The sequence below is a fragment of the Poromitra crassiceps genome (genome assembly GCF_964638095.1).
Source record: "Poromitra crassiceps genome assembly, chromosome: 5".
Classification (NCBI taxonomy): Eukaryota; Metazoa; Chordata; class Actinopteri; order Beryciformes; family Melamphaidae; genus Poromitra; species Poromitra crassiceps.
Genome location: NC_139642.1, coordinates 34,075,179 through 34,094,071, shown reverse-complemented (window position 1 = coordinate 34,094,071; position 18,893 = coordinate 34,075,179). Strand labels below are relative to the sequence as shown.

General features: G+C 46.2%; 1 protein-coding gene across 1 annotated transcript; it reads left to right on the top strand.

Annotated features, from left to right (window-relative positions):
• Window positions 1–4,406: 4,406 nt before the first annotated feature.
• On the top strand, window positions 4,407–17,178 carry LOC310776252 (dapper homolog 3-like; the record flags this gene model as incomplete). The annotated part of the gene is made up of 4 exons (XM_083636458.1): window positions 4,407–4,643; window positions 14,736–14,868; window positions 15,305–15,415; window positions 15,659–17,178. 4 exons carry the CDS (start codon window positions 4,407–4,409, stop codon window positions 17,176–17,178), a joined length of 2,001 nt encoding a protein of 666 aa, XP_083492584.1.
• Window positions 17,179–18,893: the final 1,715 nt, after the last annotated feature.

Below are 18,893 nucleotides of genomic sequence, written 5' to 3'. Positions count from 1 at the left end.
TTGTTTTGTTTTTTTTAGAATATGTTTTGATCTCTAGAGAGAATTTTAGTTAAATTTATACATGAAACATATACATGAAGTATATGTTGTGTATATCTGCAGTGTTCACACACACTGACAAAAGAATCCAACCTGCGCTGCGCGTGGGTTTTGACTTGCCGATGACTCTGCCTAATAGAAGAAGGGAAAAAAAGGCTTTCTGGTTCATGTGAAGTAGAGATGGGAAGTATGAATAAAAAAAAGTATTGAACAAATTGGTGTGACTGTTTTTTTTGGAGTTTGTACTTGAATGTTTTTCCCATGAATGCCACGAATGAGACTTGTGTGACACTAGACTGATTGTTACCAAGTGACTATATGGATATTTATGATCAAATATTTGCATTAAAGCACAATTAGAAAACAAAACCTGTATGAAAACTCTAGCCTGGGTAAACCCAGCCTTCAACGTGACGTCACAGGCTATGCCTGTAGCGTAAGTTGTCTTCGTGACTGATAGTACATAGAGGTCACGTGGAGGCTGGGTTTACCCAGGCTATGAAAACTCCACCTCCCTGCACCCTTGCTTTCAATAATGCCTCATCCATGCTACTGTAAATGATTCAGAAATAGTCTTTATTCCATGTATTCCTTCATGTGATGCAAAAATAATACCCTCATTACTCCAATCCCTAAGTAAACCTGTATCTGAGTGCATGCATCACACTACTAATAGTCACATGCAATACCGGATCTACCATAGGGCAACCTGAGCAGGTGTCCCCCCGCCCCCCCCTTTTTTCTTTTTTTTTTGGTCGAGCTCATGTCGGGCTCCACAGAACTATGACACAAATCTAAGACCAATCAGAATGAAAGAAAAAGTGTTTCCAAGAAGATTAGTCTCATGATTGACTGTCACTGGATGCTGTGGACAAGCGGTGACTGGTGAGCCATTCATTTTTCCATAGACTCCAGATTGTTCATATTTTGTGGTCACATTTCGCACAGATTTTGCTAATAACATATTGTTGTTACACGGCCTCTTTTTAACAGCAGTAACCATTGCTGTTACCCTTGAACACTACAGTGTGATATGACCTCAGGAGACATTACAGAGTAGTGGAACATGACCACAGGAGCAAATAATAGCCTTACCCACATGAAATATTCATCTCTTACAGCACTTTTCAAAATAGAATAAAATCAACTTTGAAATATTGATGTCAATAAATATTGAGTGTTGTTATTTTCGGACCTATATAGAGGCCTACTATAGCTACAAACTTTTCCTAACCTAAAGTATGTTTACAGCAGGTCCCTGAAATGCTTAAACTTCAAGAAAAGGGGATTTTCAAGATTGTTATTATCTCACTTTAATTACTATTGCACCAATGGCCTATAAACCATCACTGAATGTAGAGACTGAGTGATAAAATATTTGCTTGATCTACTATATTCATAAAAATGTAATGAACAGGTGAATCCAGGTGAAACCCATCATTGATTTCTCCCATTAGATTCACTTAATTTGTGATGGTGTAAAGGATATGAGAGGGATTAGACCGGTTAAAGAAGTATTTTTAAGTTATGAAACAATTGAGGTATCACTAATGGTTGCTATTACAAAAACAGTCCTATGTTAATACAATTACTTAAAGCTTTCTGTGTGGAGTTTGCATGTGCTCCCCTGCGGTTCCTCCATTCAACATCGGTATGGACACCCACTGTGATGATGTCATCAGTGATGATGTCATCAGTGATGTCACTCAAGCAATTGGGATGTCCATCAGAGTGACATCAGTGGGAAGCAGGGAAGGGATGCAGTTACTTTGGTCCCCTGCTCTCCACTGGTGAGCCTGTTCATGCAAGATGGCCCTGCCCATCATAATGCAGAACAGACCGCCATGCTATACCTGACAAAAATCTGCTGTCAGAGCAGCATAACAGATACAAACATATTTGGTGACAGCACACTTTCTGTATATGTTAGATCCGCTTATAGAATAGTTTTTCACTAAGACAGACAGGATAGGGTTATTAAGGGTCAATGTACTGAGAGAAGTCCAGACAATGTTTCCTTCCTATTGTATGTTAGGAAGCAGTGAGATAGGAGAGCACAGAAAGCCCTATGATTGAAACAGTCATGGTCACTTCTCACACCACTCCCCAAGAAATGCTGCTGGCACAAAATCTCAGAAGATAACATGGAGGCGAATAAACTGCATATTCAACTGAGATCAATCTTCATAGTGTTATAACATTATTTCTGAGTTAAAATACTATGTTTCTGGACTCCTAATTTACCATCTTCCCATCAACCTGGAAATTCCACGACACCACCTTGATACTATGTAAAATATATGTAAAACTGTTTTATGTTATTGTATTGTTATTTATATGGTGAATGAATAATGCATGTGACACCATGGAGCAATGCATTATTCATTATTTATTCATTTATTATTTATATTATATTTATATTATATTTATAAATATTTATTTATTATATTATTCATGCATTATTGGCTGTGTGTATACTGTAGTCAGTATCATAGATCTGCAGAGTTTTATGATACCGGGGGGCCATGCGTGTGGGACCTAAACTGTTGCGGGCCCCAATGCAGCAAAGTAGTTACGCCTATGGCCATGAGGCCTCTGGACTCGCTTAACACCTGAGCACCTCTTTGCTGCGTGGTTGTTTGTCATCAAAGATTTCAGAATGTGAATGTTTTAGGGGTCACATGCAATGTCAAGATGCAAAACAGTCAGTCTGAAGTATGGCGTCAAAGCTTTGGCCTTAAACTGTTGTCTGATTTTGTCAGACTTGAAAATGTGTGCATTGATAATTGTGCCACCTCCTAAAACACTGAAACAAACGTCTGTTCCAAAATCCATCCCCATCATGAGGACGAGGGAGGATTGAATTTCAATCAGGAGAGACTAGAGACCAAAGTATGAATAAAGTGATATTTATTACAATAAAGTGAATAATTGACTACAGAAGAATGTTGAGAATAAAGTATTGTTATTAGTCTTTGGCGGTTAGACACCGCAGGGAGATCTTGAGAGAGCAGCATCAGCCCAGATCAGCATCCAGATATATCCCCCTGCAGTGTCTAGATACTGGTGGTGCTGGTGATCTTCCTTCTGAGACTCATCATGAGACTCTTCCGACTGGAATCGGATAGGTCTGCGATGACCGGGAGGAGAAGGGGAGGAGGAGGGTGCGATCCTGACAGCAGCGGTGTTTGAGAGGCTGTATGAGACAGAAACAAGCATATTTAAGGAACCCGCCTCCAAGCAATTGGCTTACGACTGGGTTGTGGAGCAACGTGATAGGCTTATGCTGGAGGTGCGTAGGGTGAGAGGTGATGAGAGCAGTGATGTGACACTATGCAATTGGTTAACAGAGACTGGGCGGCAACCAGCTGATTGTTCATTGAAACCCGGAAATTGACAGCTTATTATGATCTTGTTAGTAGATTGAAGAGTGGAGATATAAAGTGAATTAAGAAAGTGTAAAAGATATTATAGTCTTCCTGCTTGAACTTACGTTGAGAACTACATAAGTGTGGGAAACAAAACATCCTAACTATTACAATAATCTACTATCCAAGCACAAATAGATTATAAGCTGGATGCCTCTTTTGACAAAATATCCAGACAAGTTTCCATTATATCCGATCTATCCTGTCCTATCCTAAACTGCCATTTAGTCTTTCAAATGACACATGGCTAGTTAATGTCTGAGCTAGCATCAACAACACATCAACATGTGTGACCATGCTGCTTGCCCTAACATAATGTAGGCCTCCCAATGGGTCTATTTGTTTATTTATTTGTTTATTTATTTATGTATTTATTTATTTATTTATTTGTGTATTTATGTATTTTTACTGAGTCCCCTTATTGCACGTTGTTGTACAGTATTCCTTAGTCTTACTGTATGTTGCCATTCAATACTGTTGGAAAGCAGATTTGCTGGCCAGACTGTTCCCAGGAATAGGTGGTCCATTGACTGTGGACCGTTATAGGAGTGAGGTCGGCGCGTCAATAATGAATCAAGGGGGATGGGATAGCGGCACGCAGCGCACGAGCAGCACCCACCGCCCCCTGATGTCCAATGAAGGCTGAGATTGGATTTGCAAGGGGCGGGTGGATCCCACTTTCTCGGCGTGGCTGTTCGCAGAGGGCGGAGCTGCGTCCTGTGTTTGACAGCTGCGAAATAGAAGAAAATGTATAGCGCATCGATAGATGGTCTGAGAGAGGAGAAACCATGCTGCTCAAAGGCAACCGTAGGGATGGGACGCCGCATGGCTTTGTATAGCCTTGTGCAATCGTAAATCTTGCTCCATCCACAATACGAAACAGAAAATACGGGGAAAATATTATTTCTTCTGAAAAGACGGGTTTTTTTGTGTTTGGGCATGCACCGCGCGTTCTCGTTCCCAGTGACTGTGGAGCGCAGTCGGACCAAGGAGCGCCTGGAGGCAAGTCTGGCCGGGCTGTGCGAGCTGGAGCTCCGCAAGCAGAGGCAGGAGTGCCTGGTCCTCGGGGCGCTGGCCCTGGGAGACCCGCTGCCCGGGCTCCACAACAGCTCCGGAGGCGAGCTGTCGTGTTTCAGCAGCTGGGGCCAGGAAAACTTGACATTGAGACGTCAGCTGGTAAGAAGTTTCGCCGTTGGTTTATGTTAAGATTGTTACTGCATGCATGGATGTAGCAGCCCTCCATGTCGGTCCACACCGCAGCTTGAAGCCCTATTTTACCCCCAGCGCATATACAATAAGATCTTAATAGCCTATAAAGATTATATAGAATATATAGGCTACAAGCCACCCTCATTGTTATCAGCTTGACCGTTAGATGGACTCTGGCTTTTGGGTGCGCCTTTTGTGTAGAGAGGCGACCCTTATCTACAAGAAAAGTTACTCAAGTTGATTAATAGGGTCTCTGTCTGAAAGGATGTAATGGGTTTCTATCCTCTGAGCTTAGATTTATGCCTGTGGGTAACGAAATCAGGGGGAGGAGCACCCGTCGTTTGTGGTATAGGCCTACTATTTAATGGCCCATTGTTCCCTGATCATGGATTTTATAGCTTTTACTACTTAACAAGCCCTTATTGATACTCTCTTGACATCATAAAGACATGAATTATTCGTTTCGATAAGGTTTAGCTTTTAGATTGTCTCACTGTTTTATGCTAATTGTTCTCCACATAATTGATGAGTTGCTGTTTCTAATTCTGAATATGTTGTTGCTCTGTGTGTGGGGAAAGTTGCAACGCATGAATAGCCTGCCCTATACAATAATAAGCTCGGAATTTTTCCTCCAGTAGGCGTGTTCCTTGCCTGTCTGTGTGTGATGTCACCAATAACACCAGATTCATAAACGGAATTTCTCAGGCCAAATGTTTCTGTGACATCACAACCAACAGAGCATCTCCCGTACATGGAAACTTTTACACACGACTGACCGTGGGAGCAGGCATAATAATCCTCGTGCCTCTTATATGCTCTATATTCTTTTCATTGGTATAATTATCGTCTCCGCTTTACTGGCCCTCACCGCTGCTTCTGTGTATTTTAGACCCAGGAATAGCTCGGAGTCTTGGGGTTGCTGCCTGTTTGGGTGCTCTTGCGCAGTCCGCTGGCTGTCTGCGCACTGCTCGAACAGAAAGCCATTATGAAAGAGGGTGAAAAAGAAATTAAATCAGCCGCCTCCCTCCCACTCCTCTCCTCTCATCTCCTTCTCTCCTCCCTCCCTCCGCCGGGGCCCTAACAATAGGCAGGCATGGAGCTGAATACTAATGATGCCGAGGCCCCCGGTGCTGCACCGTGAGGGAACACATTACCTTTGCCTAAATCTGAGCCTGTTCCACCATTATGATAGAGAGCACAAATCAAGGGGAAAAGAACTATACATCTATAGGGCTGTGTATTGCCACTGATGTCCAGATTCGATTCCGATACACAAGGTCCCGGTTCGATTCGATTTCCGATTCGATTCAATATCGATATTTCCGTTATAATGCCAATTTTGCTTGGATATGAAATAGATTCTCAAATAACTAATGCTGCAAATTGTAGGCTATACAAGGAATCCTCTAACCTGGTGCATTGCTAAAATAAATATGAATGTTTACAGATGTTTACGAGATCTCGTTGTGCTAAGAACCAAACCACAAGGAGATCATCCAGGAGCAATGTTTCCAATGTGCAGTGAATGAACGCGCATCTCCCTTTGGAGCTGTCAACTCATTTCCGCCTGCCTCTGCGTTTTACACCGACTTGAAAGAGCTATTTACAAAGCTATACAGCGAGTGACATGGTTTCCCTACAGGCCAGCATATTCTTTCCGTTTTCATTGGATCAATGTTTATTAACTGCAATGCTTAGTCAGGCGTGTAAGTAATTACACAGGAAATTCCTTGGAGATTGCTGCGCGGAGATTTGCCTGACATGACTCTAATTGAGGCCTCCAAATTGAGCCTTCGTAATATCAGGTCGCCATATGCGTCCCAGCCAAATCCCCAGCCTCGTCTTCCATGTAGGTTAAAGTCTGCAGAATGTATAGTGACACAGAAACAACTGACCCATGATACACTGCTGGTGTGTGTGTGTGTGTGTGTGTGTGTGTGTGTGTGTGTGTGTGTGTGTGTGTGTGTGTGTGTGTGTGTGTGTGTGTGTGTGTGTGTCTGGTGTTTGTGTGTGCGTGTGTGTGACCGTGGCCCCAGACAGGCCTATACCGGGGCCTTCTCTCGTCTGTACAGTGTGTGTGTGTGTGTGTGCGCGTGCGTGCGTGCATGTGTGTGTGTACAGTGTGTGGTGTTGAGGTGTTGACAGCCGTGGGACGCCTGACAGCAGCTGGGAAAGCACAAGGCTCTGACCTCACTCTGTGCCACCCCGCTGCTGTGTGTGCCTCCTATATGAATTGTGTATGAGTTGTATGTGCTTGATGTGTGTGTGTGTGTGTGTGTGTGTGTGTGTGTGTGTTTGCGCGCACACGTTTGTGTGCCTGTGTCTCTGTGTGTCTGTGTTTGTGTGGTAGATCGAATGCTTTATATCCTTAAATGCTCTTAAATCCTATTTAGCCTCTGACTCTAATGGGTTTAGTGGATTTAAATCAAGTGTTTGATGTGTGTGCATCTGTGTTTACGTGTTTGATGTGAGTGCGTCTGTGTTTACGTGTGTATATTTACACTAAATAGGCCCATGCAAAATCTGTGTGCATGAATGTGTGCACACACACGCCTATGTGGGAGTGGGAGTGTGCACGTATCTATACAGTGCAGTCAGTGCTTTTGCTTTGTGTCCTTATTGTGTGTGTGTGTGTGTGTGTGTGTGTGTGTGTGTGTGTGTGTGCGTGCGTGCGTGCGTGCGTGCGTGCGTGCGTGCGTGTGTGTGTGTGTGTGTGTGTATGTGTGTGTGCGCGTGAGCATGCGTGTGAGCATGCGTGTGTGTGTGTGTGTGTGTGTGTGTGTGTGTGCGCGTGCGTGCGTGTGTGTGGACACAGCGGCACATCATTAGTGAGAATAGAGCAGCAGGCCAACTCAGCAGTGACTGATCACTGGAAGGATGGTGGTTGCCTTCCTTTTGTTCCAACCGAGGGGACAGGCTTATGGTCGCATTGAGGCCAGTAGGAGTAACTGCAGTTCCTCAAATGGCCACTTGAGGCTCGCTGCAAAAACGAGTCGGTCCCCATTCACCCCATGTTAAAATGCCCAACTTTACAGCATACATAAACATGTTTACAACCTCGTTCAAAAATGCTTCTGGTGTATCCGGCTGCACAGCCATTGCGCAGCATCGTAAGTTCCCCCGTTAATCTGCACAGCCATCGCAAATTCGGCCATTAATTGACCCTAATTACCTAATTAAAAAACCTGTCTCCATTAGGTCACCCGGGGGTGCTCTTTACACTTTACACTTACCTGAAAGATTCTGTGTGATGGCACGTGAACTGAGTTTGGCCTCAGACAAGAGCGAGAAAGGATCTTGGTTTGGGGCGTATATGTAGGTGGAGCGAATGATTGAATCCAGGTGGGACGAGGGATTGACTGATTGAACGATTGAATGAGTGTTTGGTTGTGGCGTTTGCCTTGTTCCCGAACTTTAGTTATATCATAACTTCATTTAAATAAAAATAAAATAAAACACACACACACACACACCTACACACACACACACACACACACACACACACACACACACACACACACACACACACACACAAATGTATACATGGTATTTTGCCTGTACAGAATCAGATACACCTACTGTATAGTATGTATGTAATGTACACTGTGGCAAAAGAGCACATGAAAATATACACGTACAGTGACACACACAGACATGGCATGTCGAATGGCATGTCGAATACCCATTTGCACGTTATGTCCACATACATACCTTCTCCCCTGAGCTGCACCCTGAGCTGGTGTCTCTTGCCACAGCTGTTGGTCACATGACTGCAGACTTCAGACTGGGTGAGTCTCTCTGTAGAGACATTCACCAGCAGCACCACTCACTGCGAGTGCAGACTTAAGACCAGACAAGTCTATCTGTAGAGTGCAGACTTCAGACAGACTGGGTGAGTCTCTCTGTAGAGTGCAGACTTCAGACCAGACAAGTCTATCTGTAGAGTGCAGACTTCAGACTGGGTGAGTCTCTCTGTAGAGTGCAGACTTAAGACCAGACAAGTCTATCTGTAGAGTGCAGACTTCAGACTGGGTGAGTCTCTCTGTAGAGTGCAGACTTCAGACCAGACAAGTCTATCTGTAGAGTGCAGACTTCAGACTGGGTGAGTCTCTCTGTAGAGACATTCACCAGCAGCACCACTCACTGCGAGTGCAGACTTAAGACCAGACGAGTCTATCTGTAGAGTGCAGACTTCAGACCAGACAAGTCTATCTGTAGAGTGCAGACTTCAGACCAGACAAGTCTATCTGTAGAGTGCAGACTTCAGACTGGGTGAGTCTCTCTGTAGAGTGCAGACTTCAGACCAGACGAGTCTATCTGTAGAGTGCAGACTTCAGACTGGGTGAGTCTCTCTGTAGAGTGCAGACTTAAGACCAGACAAGTCTATCTGTAGAGTGCAGACTTCAGACTGGGTGAGTCTCTCTGTAGAGTGCAGACTTCAGACCAGACAAGTCTATCTGTAGAGTGCAGACTTCAGACTGGGTGAGTCTCTCTGTAGAGACATTCACCAGCAGCACCATTCACTCTCGCCTGCGAGAGGCTGCGCACGTAGGGCAGAGGCACAGCATGCTAATGAATGCCATTCACTAGACTTATGTAAACAGAGTGTGTGTGTGTGTGTGTGTGTGTGTGTGTGTGTGTGTGTGTGTGTGTGTGCGTGCGTGCGTGCGTGCGTGCGTGCGTGCGTGCGTGCGTGTGTGTGTGTGTGCGATGTGCCTGCGTGTGTGTGTGTGTGTGTGTGTGTCCATGTTCGCGTGTTAATCCTCCATCCATACAATTTGATTCTACACCAAATTATAATTAGATTTAGCACATTCAAATTTATTTGAATGTATCTAAAATGTGTTGGTCTACGTGTGTGTCTGTGCAAAGAAATGGGGGATCGGTGGCTTAGTCGAGCAGTGCATTCGGGGCCAGGGTGTGTGTGTGTGTGTGTGTCTGTGCGTGCGTGCGTGCGTGCGTGTGGCAGTTTCCGGCCTCCCACCGTCCTTCCCTCTTTGGAACCAGTCACAACAGTGCTTTGATTATGGAGAGTCCAGCAGTGTGCCTGCATGCCCCTGTGTGCTCACTGCTCAGCTCCAGAACCCTCCGTCTGTAGAATGGCTGGAGGTCCAAGCTACACATCAAGTTCCTCTTGACACTGGCCGTGGTCCATTTTTCTGTCCTGTAGAAAACCTCTGGGATGTCAAACCTATCGTATGTTACTTACTGAGTCAAATCCTAGAGCAAATCCTCCTCATATTGAGTTAGACCCCCCCCCCCCCTCTGGCACAATCAATACCTCATTTAAGCGTTCAGTCATTTGAATTTCATCTGCATTCCTCCTCCGTGGCTGAAGTAGAGTCGATCAGTCAGGGATCATAGCGTTCTGCAGTCACCTGATCAGTGTGTTTCACAGAAACATCAGGTGGTCCCGACATGGACGTACGCTCCCTGTATAACAGCTTAATGGGTTGGCTGCTGACTGCACCCCCTCTTCTGTCTCCCCCATCCCCCAGCAGCCCGGGGCAGAGGATGCAGTAAAACAGTAATGATACAGTGTGCAGCGTGTCAGGGAAGCAGGCTGACACCATTTAATGGAGTCCAATCAAAGAGCATCCTATGAAGCGCCAAGGTATTGTGTTGTGCTCGAGACAGAGCGCCATACTGCTGAAGGTATTGTGTTGTGCTTTGGTTTGTCTGTCTGCAGAGTATAGGGCTGCACTAACCATTTCATTATCAATTCATCTGTAGATTATTTTCTGTCTATAAAATGTCACAAAATGGTGAAAAACGTCAATGACTTCTTCCCCAAAGCCCAATGTGACGTCCTCAAATATTTTGTCCTGACCAACAGTCCACAACCCAAACCCTGTCATAGAAGACTAAAGAAACTAGAAAATATTCATATTTAAGAAGCTGGAACGAGATAATTTTCATGTTTGTTGTTATTTGGTCTAAACGATGAATCGATTGCAAAAATAGTTGGCAATTAATTTTCTGTCTATCAACTAATTGATTAATCGACTAATCATTGCAGCTCAGCTGTGGAGCTTTGCTCAAATTTTTGTCTCATTATGTTTTAATGACCAGCAACATTGTGTGTGTGTGTGTGTGTGTGTGTGTGTGTGTGTGTGTGTGTGTGTGTGTGTGTGTGTGTGTGTGTGTGTGTGTGTGTGTGTGTGTGTGTGCGTGCGTTCACGTGTGCATGTGCGTCTGTGTGTCTAGAACGCGAAGGCAAACCAATCAATTGTGTGAAACCGCGCCATTGATGAATTGATTTCCAATAGTCTCCCCTTCTCCCAGCCATTTCTTGACCTCACACTCAGCCTCCCACTCTCTCATCTCGCCTCTACAGCCCATATCCATGTAGTGATGCTCAGGCTTTGTTTATAGTAAGACAATAAGCACGTTAGCCGGGACAAAAGGAATCACAGCGATTTGTGTGTAAAGCAGTTGTCTGGGAAGCAGAGGTCAGCTTGGGTCAATTGTCTCTGTGTTATCACCACAGTAGTCCTCCAGACAAAGCACAGTGCTCAGGAAGGCGTGCACACAGACACAGACAGTGCTCAGGAAGGCATGCACACAGACAGTGCTCAGGAAGGCATGCACACAGACAGTGCTCAGGAAGGCATGCACACAGACAGTGCTCAGGAAGGCATGCACACAGACACAGACAGTGCTCAGGAAGGCATGCACACAGACATAGACAGTGCTCAGGAAGGCATGCACACAGACACAGACAGTGCTCAGGAAGGCATGCACACAGACATAGACAGTGCTCAGGAAGGCATGCACACAGACACAGACAGTGCTCAGGAAGGCATGCACACAGACATAGACAGTGCTCAGGAAGGCATGCACACAGACATAGACAGTGCTCAGGAAGGCATGCACACAGACAGTGCTCAGGAAGGCATGCACACAGACATAGACAGTGCTCAGGAAGGCATGCACACAGACACAGACAGTGCTCAGGAAGGCATGCACACTAGGGGTGGGGGAAAAAATCGATTCACCTAAGTATCGCGATTTTTAATGTCACGATTTTTTGGATCGATCTTTTATTCCAGAATCGATAATCGCAAAAAAAAAAAAAAAAAAAAATTTTTTTTTTTTTTGGTGCTTGCAGTCAGGCCACTCACTGAACAGCAGGCCAGGCGCCGCCTACTGGTTTACTAGTGGTTTTATTACTTTATTAGTTAGTCTGAAGTAATAATTCGGCCCATATCGGCCTGGCCTGCTTGGTATCTAATGCCCGGCCTGAATTATGATCCCAGTCCGCCCCTATTTTTAACTATATCGCCCAGCGCTACTCATGATATATAATATACAGTCTCTAGTGTATGATTCAACTTTTCCCATGTTCTAATCTAGTGTAAAAAAGCAAACAAACTGAAAAAATAAAATAAAAAAATAAACAAAAATCGCAATAAATCGTAATATCGAATCGCAATAATCGTAGAATCGCAATACTTAAGAATCGCAATATAAATCGAATCGGCACCCAAGAATCGTGATAGTATCGAATCGGGAGATAAGTGAATCGCCACAGCCCTAATGCACACAGACATAGACAGTGCTCAGGAAGGCATGCACACAGACACAGACAGTGCTCAGGAAGGCATGCACACAGACACAGACGGTGCTCAGGAAGGCATGCACACAGACACAGACAGTGCTCAGGAAGGCATGCACACAGACACAGACAGTGCTCAGGAAGGCATGCACACAGACAGTGCTCAGGAAGGCATGCACACAGACACAGACAGTGCTCAGGAAGGCATGCACACAGACACAGACGGTGCTCAGGAAGGCATGCACACAGACAGTGCTCAGGAAGGCATGCACACAGACATAGACAGTGCTCAGGAAGGCATGCACACAGACATAGACAGTGCTCAGGAAGGCATGCACACAGACACAGACGGTGCTCAGGAAGGCATGCACACAGACAGTGCTCAGGAAGGCATGCACACAGACAGTGCTCAGGAAGGCATGCACACAGACAGTGCTCAGGAAGGCATGCACACAGACACAGACAGTGCTCAGGAAGGCATGCACACAGACAGTGCTCAGGAAGGCATGCACACAGACACAGACAGTGCTCAGGAAGGCGTGCACACAGACACAGACAGTGCTCAGGAAGAGGAGATGACGAGTTGTACCAGTTCTCTGACAGGCTCTCCATCACAGAAGGCCTGTAATGTAGAAGACGTCACCTCGTTATGAGGACATGCTCAATCTTCTGTTAATGAATTCCCTTAATGAGCCTTGAGTGTCAGCAGTACTGCATCCAACAAATTGAAGTGCCTTTCTCTCTGTGTGTGTGTGTGTGTGTGTGTGTGTGTGTGTGTGTGTGTGTGTGTGTGTGTGTGTGCGTGTGCGTGCGTGCGTGTGTATGTAGGTGTGTGTGTGTGTGTGTGTGTGTGTGCGTGTGCGTGCGTGTGTGTGTGTGTGTAGGTGTGTGTGTGTGTGTGTGTGTGTGTGTGTGTGTGTGTGTGTGTGTGTGTGTGTGTGTGTGCTAACCCATGCAGACAGGCTTGCGTGCGAGTGTCTGCTGATGTGAGTGCGTTTGTCAGATGACCTCAACACAAGACAGGCGGAAATTGTCTGGCTGACTGAACTAGCATCTCCAACGTCACTGTCTCACTCACTGGTGGATGACTCACGAGCAAATGTGAATGTCAGTTTTTCTGTGTGTGAGCGTGTGTGTGTGTGTGTGTGTCTGTGTCTGTGTGTGTGTGTGTGTGTGTGTGTGTGTGTGTGTGACTGTGTGTGTCCACATGAAAGAACACCTCCACACTTCCCAGAGCAGTGCATTATTCATGTTCCAGCTCACTGCCTCCACCGGCCTCTTCCTTACATAAGAGGCCCAGTCTGATATAGAGGATGTGCACAGATGCACCGCTCCTCCACACACACACTGCTACGACCTGTGCTAGTCAGGCTTGAACTTTGAAGAAGAAAGACAAGTGAAGAATAAATCTTGAATGTTGTTTTACTTGTATGACATTCACTGGTTGCAAATCTTTCCCACGGCGCTAGGCCAGCAGGCCCAGCCGGGGTCAGAGGATGGTAAGGGTGGGGGGATGGGGCCATAGCTAGGGATAAGAAGGTGTGGTAGAGATTCGGGATTCGAGGTGTGGGTAGGGGGATGTGGATGGTGGGGCCGTGGTGCCATAAAGCTGAATAGCCACACCACCGTGGGCTTGAGGGTTTGCACTTGTTTTATCCCTGCTCGTTAAAATAAAGGTCGCAGATATACCTGAGGTCAACACAATGTCAAATATTCATCTTTTGGAAAATGTACACATACTCTTGCAAATGATTGGCACCACAACATTTAAAATAAATATTCGTTTTTTAAAGGCTATAGCTAACTTGAGCCATTGGTTGACAAAATGATCACACTCACACCAGCTGAATCCTTTCCTATTTTAGACTTTGTGAGCTTTAAAGACTTACCAAATGTTGAACACCAGGCAATTATGTTCTTCCCCAAATGTATATATGGTCCATTTAGGCACAATGCAGAAAACTGCTTTACCAATTTCTCAGCTGATCTCAAAAAGTGATTGATCATCTCCATCAGGCTGAACCCCAAAGATAATGAGAGTGTGCAGCTGGAGCATCGAGCGAGGCAGGAGCCACAGCTATACATCAATCTGCAAATCAATCATCTGATCGTGGAGAGTGTTTGAGATTTTTGTTGTTTTGTTGTTGCAGTGGCTGATTACTGCTTCTTACGTCCTACTTGAAAATTACTTCTCAAGACCGCAATGAAATACAGCCAGCGGGAATTATTCTAAGCATCCTATGTGCAGGTGTCAGAGTTACAGTTACACTGTATTATAGTTTTGTATCTTTCATTACTTTTAGTAATTTTATTTTGCTTTCAATTACATTTAGTGTAATTTAATTTCCAGAGTGGGTTTGCTCATTTCAGTTTAGCTTTTATTGTTTAAAAATGTTTCATTTTAGTTTTGCATTCACATTCACACCGTACGTGCCTGTGTGTGTGTGTGTGTGTGTGTGTGTGTGTGTGTGTGTGTGTGTGTGTGTGTGTGTGTGTTTCAGAGCGCCCTCCAGAGCTCGCCCTGGGGACTGATGCAGGCTCTGGAGCAGCAGGTAGGCGAGCTGAGGATCGACACTGACGACGGCTGCTGTGATGGAGCCCAAGGAGACACGGGTGACAGTCGACCTAGCTCTGGTACTCCCTTACCTTTAGCCCCATTGCTTACATCACAGCTCTGACATGTACATGTATGTCAATTAGGGCTTCACTTTGTCATTTACTTTCAGTATACTCAATGACCACATTGTCTGTATATAAAACCTTTGTTTTTGTTTAATGTAACCCAGATTTACTCTGTGGTCTTGTAATATGCTTGTAATGAGTTTGACGGTTTGTTTTGCTTTGACACATGTCTTTGTTCACGCTCCAGTTGCTCCAGTTGTGTTTGTGCTTTGTGGCCCATAAGACACTGGAAATGAGCTTCAGCAGCTTTTGGAGAATTAGAAAAGGCAGTGAGACAAAATGAGATCATCTCATCTCATCATTCTCTCTCTCTCTCTCTCTCTCTCTCTCTCTCTCTCTCTCTCTCTCTCTCTCTCTCTCTCTCTCTCTCTCTCTCTGTTTTTCCCAGGCTTCTATGAGTCAAGCGAGGGCCAGTCTCCAAGGGGAAGGTCTTGTTCCACTGAGCCCACAGAGACGGTCTCTTCCTGGGCCTACACCAGCGACAGGCCAAAGTCTGTGGGTAAGGAAAACTAGCCGATTAGGAAAGAAATAGGAAGTTTACCATAATAACATAGTGAAATCTGTTTGGTACAGTACTGTAGCGTCTTTGATTTGCTTTTGTCTATAAAGTGAAAGAAAAACTTGAGATGAGAACTTTCACTTTACGCAAGAGGAATTAAATATAAATATTACTATTATTATTATATTACTATTGTTAGAGGTCTGCACTTTAACTTACTACAGTGTTGTTTTCTGTAATTAGGAGACCCCCTCATGCTGAATGGAGAAATGGTGTTGCAGGTCCCACGCAGCACTCTGCCTCGGTCCTTCTCTGCCCCTTACCCGCCTCTAGAGGGCATTGCTGAGGAGGGCACAGGGGTGGAGTCCTGGCAGTGGGACGCCAGCGAAGCCTGGCAGCAGGCTGCAGAGGACCAGGTCACAGAGGAGGACTACCAGCAGGCCCTGAGGGTGGAGGGTTACATCCTGGGTCTCATCCAGCGGCACACCCTCTCCCCACGCCCCTGTCAGCCCCGCACCAGCCTGAGCCCCGACCCCCCATACTGCAGCGCCTCTGGCCAAAGCACTCTGCAGAGGAGAACTCCCTCTCACACCGCAGAGCACTGCCTTTCTGACCCCCGCGTCGACCTTTCACCAAACCCTGAGAGCCAAGGCTGGGGTTGTGACCCGCTGCAGGGGGAGGCCTGTGGAGGAGAGGCCCCATCTTTGGAGGAGGACTGCTATCTGGCTCTGCCCTACCCCCACTCCAGGCCACACTCGCTGGCCGGAGCGCTGCCTTCACCTCTGCCCTCCCTGGACCCCAACTGTGGCGTCGGGGCTCTTGACCTTTGCTGCGAGCCCCAGTCACCCCGGCACTATCCACTCCCCCACTCCCCTGCTCATCACACCCAGAATCTAGTCAGTGCTCAGTATATCCCCGGCCAGGGCTGCCACGCGCCCGTGCGGTCACCCAGACACTACGCCCCGGAGCAACCCAAGCCCGGCCGAACCGTCGCTTCTCCGGAACGCACTGGCTCCAAGGCCAGAGCCTCGAAGAAGAGCCATGAAGAGCGGCACAGCTCCAAAAGGTCAAGCAGTAAGACCTGTCGCTCCCAGTCGGAGAACAGCCTCCTGGGCCAGCGCGTGCTCCCCGAGCGCAGGTACAGCACCACCGAGAGGCCCCAAGGCCGGAGGGACCAGGCTCAGAGCCAAGCCCAAGGCGCGGGAGCACAGGCGGGCGAGAGCGGCAACAACGGCACCCGACGCTGGTGCTCCAACCTGGAGCTCAGCCAGGACGAGGGGGAGAGCCAGGCGGGCCAAGCGCACAGACGGCCACCTCGAAGGACTCGTCACGGCCACCCTTGTCTCCACCCCCAACCACAGACTCACCACCATCACCCCCAGCCCCACCACTACCACGCCCAGCTTCGCCGCTCAGACTTTACAGAGAGAGCGCCTCTTTGCCAGGGTGAGAGGGGCTACGCCGCAGCCGCCCCTGCAGAGTCAGAGTCCAGCATGAGCGAGGTGTACTCCCCCGCCTCCAGCTCTCTGTCCAGTGACTCAGACGAGAGCGGAGGGCTGGTGTGGCCCCAGCAGCTACCGCCACGCCTGGCCTCGTCCTCATCCTCGTCCTCACCCTCGCCGCAGGCCTCGGCCAACGCCGCCTCGGCCAATGCCGCCTCCTCCCAGCCCAAGGCCTTTGTCAAGATCAAAGCCTCTCATGCTCTCAAGAAGAAGATCCTCAGATTCCGCTCAGGGTCCCTCAAAGTCATGACCACCGTGTGAGAAGATGCTCAAAGAAAACGGTCACTTTTCCTGCAGTGCTGTAAAGGCTTTTCATGCAGTGCTGTAAAGGCTTTTCACGCAGCGCTGTAAAGGCTTTTCACGCAGCGCTGTAAAGGCTTTTCCTGCAGTGCTGTAAATGCTTTTCCTGCAGTGCTGTAAAGGCTTTTCATGCAGTGCTGTAAAGGCTTTTCACGCAGCGCTGTAAAGGCTTTTCCTGCAGTGCTGTAAATGCTTTTCCTGCAGTGCTGTAAAGGCTTTTCATGCAGTGCTGTAAAGGCTTTTCACGCAGCGCTGTAAAGGCTTTTCCTGCAGTGCTGTAAATGCTTTTCCTGCAGTGCTGTAAAGGCTTTTCATGCAGTGCTGTAAAGGCTTTTCCTGCAGTGCTGTAAAAGCTTTTCACGCAGTGCTGTAAAGGCTTTTCATGCAGTGCTGTAAAGGCTTTTCCTGCAGTGCTGTAAAGGCTTTTCACGCAGTGCTGTAAAGGCTTTTCATAGGCTTTTCATGCAGTGCTGTAAAGGCTTTTCACGCAGTGCTGTAAAGGCTTTTGCAATGTTGAAGGAATATCGCGGCTGCTTCTCCTGCTCACTCTGATAATCTGTTAAATAACCAATCCAGTTTTTGTACTCTACCTACCTCTTCTTACTTTCTTAGTGACAGATGGAGATAATTAAAGGTCTGCTAGAGATCTATGTCAGTATTATCTGGTTGAATTTATCCCCTAGCACATAGCCATCAGACACTAGAGGTTATTCTGGTCTAATGGATATACACGGCAATGATGAATCATAATTTATAGATATACATGATGGACCATCTTGCAGGGTAAAGCTAACAGCTCACCATGCTACCAGACTCTCTTAATATCTGCTGCCATTATGGTGGTTAATTCTTAACATTTTACAATGTGTTGACAGCAGAGACAGTTAAATATGTAAAAGCTGAAATTGCTAACATTACGACAGGCTAAAAAGATGCAAATACATGTTTAGATTTGGTTCACCAACAATCTAAAAATACAGGGGTTGAGTAGGAATCATACAAGCAGGTAATGAGTGTTCCATGCATTTTTTTCTGTTTTATTCTGCCTAGCCCTGCCTCTCAATGTAAATCTATGGATTCATACAAGTGAACAGTCCACTACCTCTCCTCTTCTGCCAGCTGCGTTTCTTATGAGGACCAATGAGCTGAACTGATGTCTATGAGTCAGCTTTAGGAATGGGTCTTAGAGGCCATAGTAAGGGGCCAATATACATGCATGCATGCACATATAGCTGCAGACACTCAATGATGCACAGAGACACAGACTTACACATTCAAACACACGCAAAGTAACACACACATGTAAATACCACCCCGTGGCCTTGTTTGGAATGAATGTAGTTTGTAAATAAAATCCCCTTTTGCTCTTGAATTTGTTTATTTTAACACTACACTACAACTAAGGTTATTTGATTGCTCTAATAACCTTCTAGTGTGCAGAACAGGATGTGTTCTAATGCCACAAAGCAAAGAATCCATATGTGCAAGATTTCCGACATTTCCAACTCAGCCTACACAATCGAGTCTCCTTGGTCTGCAGATATAGCTATCATAAATATTGGATGGGGGCCCACAGGGCGTACTCAGTGCTCAGTTGTCAGACTTAAACATGATTATCATAAATATGCATGGAGTTAATGGAGAGAATCATAAATATTAATTTATTACACAGACTT